The 3,828-nt window shown below is 57.5% G+C and overlaps 1 protein-coding gene across 1 annotated transcript in view; it reads left to right on the forward strand.

Annotated features, from left to right (window-relative positions):
* Nucleotides 1-3,828, forward strand: part of SH2B2 (SH2B adaptor protein 2) — a 39,273-nt gene that overhangs the window by 21,920 nt on the left and 13,525 nt on the right. Inside the window, exons 4-5 of the mRNA XM_011930759.1 lie at nt 1,084-1,185; nt 3,187-3,278. Coding sequence (XP_011786149.1) covers nt 1,084-1,185; nt 3,187-3,278 — 194 coding nt within the window. The remainder of the gene's footprint in view (nt 1-1,083; nt 1,186-3,186; nt 3,279-3,828) is intronic.

Raw genomic sequence — 3,828 nt, forward strand, 5'->3', positions numbered from 1 at the left:
TTGTTTGGTTTTTGTTTTTTGATTTTTTGAGACGGAGTCTTGCTGTGTCGCCCAGGCTGGAGTGCAGTGGCCCAATCTCAGCTCACTGCAAGCTCTGCCTCCCGGGGTCACGCCATTCTCCTGCCTCAGCCTCCCGAGTAGCCGGGACTATAGGTGCCTGCCACCTCGCCCGGCTAATTTTTTGTATTTTTAGTAGAGACAGGGTTTCAACGTGTTAGCCAAGATGACCTCAATCTCCTGACCTCGTGATCTGCCTGCCTCAGCCTCCCAAAGTGCTGGGATTACAGGCGTGAGCCACCATGCCCGGCCAAATTTTGTATTTTTTTTAGTAGAGATGCAGTTTCTCCATGTTTGTCAGGCTGGTCTCAAACTCCTGACTTCAGGTGATCTGCCTGCCTTGGCCTCCCAAAGTGCTGGGAATATAGGTGTGAGCCACCACGCCCGGCCCGTTTTTGGGTCTTGAGTAAAGATATGGTCTCACTATATTGTCCAGGCTGTCCTTGAACTGCTGGACTCAGACCATCCTCCTGCCTTGGCCTCCCAAAGTGCTAGGATTACAGGCATGAGCCACCACACCTAGCCAGGAAAAATTTATTTCTTGTTTCAAAGAAATGCCTTCCTGGCCGGGCGCGGTGGCTCAAGCCTGTAATCCCAGCACTTTGGGAGGCCAAGACGGGCGGATCACGAGGTCAGGAGATTGAGACCATCCTGGCTAACACGGTGAAACTCTGTCTCTACTGAAAAATACAAAAAACTAGCTGGGCAAGGTGGCGGGCGCCTGTAGTCCCAGCTACACGGGAGGCTGAGGCAGGAGAATGGTGTAAACCCGGGAGGCGGAGCTTGCAGTGAGCTGAGATCCGGCCACTGCACTCCAGCCCGGGCGACAGAGCAAGACTCCGTCTCAAAAAAAAAGAAATGCCTTCCTCAATTTCCCCATCTGTGAAATGGGGATTGGGACACCTCTGTACCAGGGTGGCTGTGGCAGTCTATCTGAGGGTCACTCTAATGCCTGGCAGCGGGGAGGGGATGGAGAGGGTGTCAGGAAATGCTGGGGCCACTGACTGTCCTTCTTCTGGCCCCCAGGCCTCCAGGCCCAAGGTCAGCATCCCACTGTCAGCCATCATTGAGGTCCGCACCACCATGCCCCTGGAAATGCCAGAGAAGGACAACACGTTCGTGCTCAAGGTGAGGTCTCACCCCTAATCCCAGAGATCCTCTGGCTGCCCCAGGCCACCTCCCCTTTGGGTGCTGCAGCTCCATAGGGGAGCGAGGGGAAGGAGCCTAAGGCAGGACGGTAATGGGAGGGAGCCCTGGTGTGGGGGAGTCCACAGACCCTGTGACAGATGCCTAGTACATAGCTAAGACTTAAGTCTTGGCTCCACAGCCAGGTGCCCCCGGCATTGCCCAACATCTGGGCCCCTTGCTCCCACTTACCCCCGGGCCTGGGCGAAGCTCGTCAGTTTCACTTCCTGCCCTCCCTTCCCCCACTGGAGCCAGCACACACCCACCCCACTGGTGGCCAGCCGGCAGCAGTTATGCAAATGTTCCCGTCCCAGGGCACTGGAGTGTGGGAACCCGGCGGTCTCCCACAGAGGGCACAAAGGCATCGAGGGTGGGCGGGGAGGCACCCCAGTGGGTCTACGGGCAGCCCATCCTTTTCCCAGGCCCCACACCGCACGCCAGGGTGGCCTGCAGGGGTTTCTGAGGACACGGCTCCAGGCTGCCAGAGCTGTGGTCCCTGGGACTCCGCAAAGGATCAGAGGGTGTTGATGAAGCAGTGTCCCCCGGGGATGCCTGGTCCCACCCGCTCACCCTGCACGAAGTCCCCCACCCTCTTCTCCCGGCTTCTGGTTGTGTTTGTGTTTGCACCCGTTCCCATTTGTTTAGTCACGACTCGCTTTTTCGATTAACGAAATGTTTACCAACCCCGGACCCTGAGTCATGCCAGGCTGGGGGCTGGGGACACAGTCCCTGCCCACCTGGTACCCTCTAAGCTGCCGATCGTGCATGACAGCCCTGAGGCAGAGGGGCTCGCCTGCCTCAGTTTCCCCATCTGTTCAGCGAGGGATTAAAGGCAGTCTCCGAGAACCCACCCAGCTCTGTCATCCTGGGAGTCCAACAACTACATTGTTTGGTTTTTTGTTTGTTTATTTGCTTGAGATGGATCTCGCTCTGTCCCCCAGGTTGGAGTGTAATGGCGCAATCTTGGCTCACTACGACCTCCTCCTCCCAGGCTCAGGCGATCCTTCCATCTCAGTCTCCTGAGTAGCTGGGACCAAAGGCACATGCCACCATGCTTGGCTAATTTCTGTATTTTTGGAAGAGATGGGGTTTTGCCATGTTGCCCAGGCTGGTCTCGAACTTCTGAGCTCAGGAGATCTGCCCGCCTCAGCCTCTCACAGTGCTAGCTTACAGGTGTGAGCCACCACGCCCAGCCCAATGACTGCATTTTGACAGAGGCACACCACCGGAAGCCGACAGCACGGGACCTGGGTGTCCCAGAGACCTGGGTCACCAGGCCCTGGCCCTGCCACTGGCTGCTGTGTGACTTTGAGCAAGTTCCTTGGCCTCTCTGAATCTTGGTCTTCTCATCTATAAAATGGGAGAAATGGCTCCCCTCCCTCACAGGGCCGTTGGGAGGAGTTGAGCAGAGTGCAGGGTTATGCTCTGGGCCCGGCCCCAGCAGGGATGTCCCCTGCCCTCTTGCCCTTCACAGGCTGCATATCTCAAGCACATGGCCATGCTGGTAGAACTCCAGGCACTAAGACGTGCAAGGCACCCTACTCAATGTGCCTCTCCACCCAACTGGAACCTCATCCCTGCGGTGCCAGGGCATGGGTTGAGGATGCTGGGCCACCCATCCCTCCCCCCACCAGCATGGCCTCCTCAGAGGCTGCATCTCCAAGGCAGAGGAGCTGAGATCAGTGAGGCGGGACATATCCCCAGTGGGGAGGCCCAGGAGGGAGGGAGCACAGAGTGTGAACTGCAGGCTGTACCACCAGGTCCCTGGCCTGAGTTCCAGGTGGTGCCCGACGGTAAACCCCACTGTCTTTCCTGCTGCTTATGCCCTTGAACCCTGCTGTGGGAGCGGGGGATGAGCCATTTGAGCCATTCTGACCCTGTGTCCTGTAGTCCAGAGCCTGTCTGCTGACCGTGTTCTGGACTCCCGGCCACCTTCCTCCCCAGGTGGAGAATGGAGCTGAGTACATCCTGGAGACCATCGACTCTCTGCAGAAGCACTCGTGGGTAGCTGACATCCAGGGCTGTGTGGACCCCGGGTGAGTGTCCAAGTGGCCCAAAGATGGGTGGACAGGCTGGGTGTGTCCTTGGTCTAGCCTTCACCAGGAGCAGCTTTCTAGCAGGGCGGGAGCTCAGCTTGAGAAACGAGCAATTCAATGTGATTCAGGTTCGTGCCAGCCAGGATCACCCTCCTTTAAAATACCCCCTACCTCCAATCCCCAGCAGGCTCTGTGAGGCCTGCTCTATGGGGCCAGGGCCTAGGGACCTGGAAGGAAGTGGACCAAGTCTTATCTTCACCTCAAGAGAGCCTCAGAGCACTGGGAGTTGGACAGAGATGGGAGTAAGTCCCCAAAGGGCTGGGGGCCTGGTGCAATGGCTCACACCTGTGACCCCAACACTTTGGGAGGTTGAGCTGGGAGGACCGCTTGAGCCCAGGAGTTCAAAACCAGCCTGGGCAACATAGCCAGACCACCCCCTTTTTTTTTTTTTTTTTGAGACAGGGTTTTACTCTGTTGCCCAGGCTGGAGTGCAATGGTGTGATCTTGGCTCACTGCGACCTCTGCCTCCCAGGTTCAAGCGATTCTCCTG

This window comes from Colobus angolensis, unplaced genomic scaffold (assembly GCF_000951035.1).
Source record: "Colobus angolensis palliatus isolate OR3802 unplaced genomic scaffold, Cang.pa_1.0 Scaffold120, whole genome shotgun sequence".
Lineage (NCBI taxonomy): Eukaryota > Metazoa > Chordata > Mammalia > Primates > Cercopithecidae > Colobus > Colobus angolensis.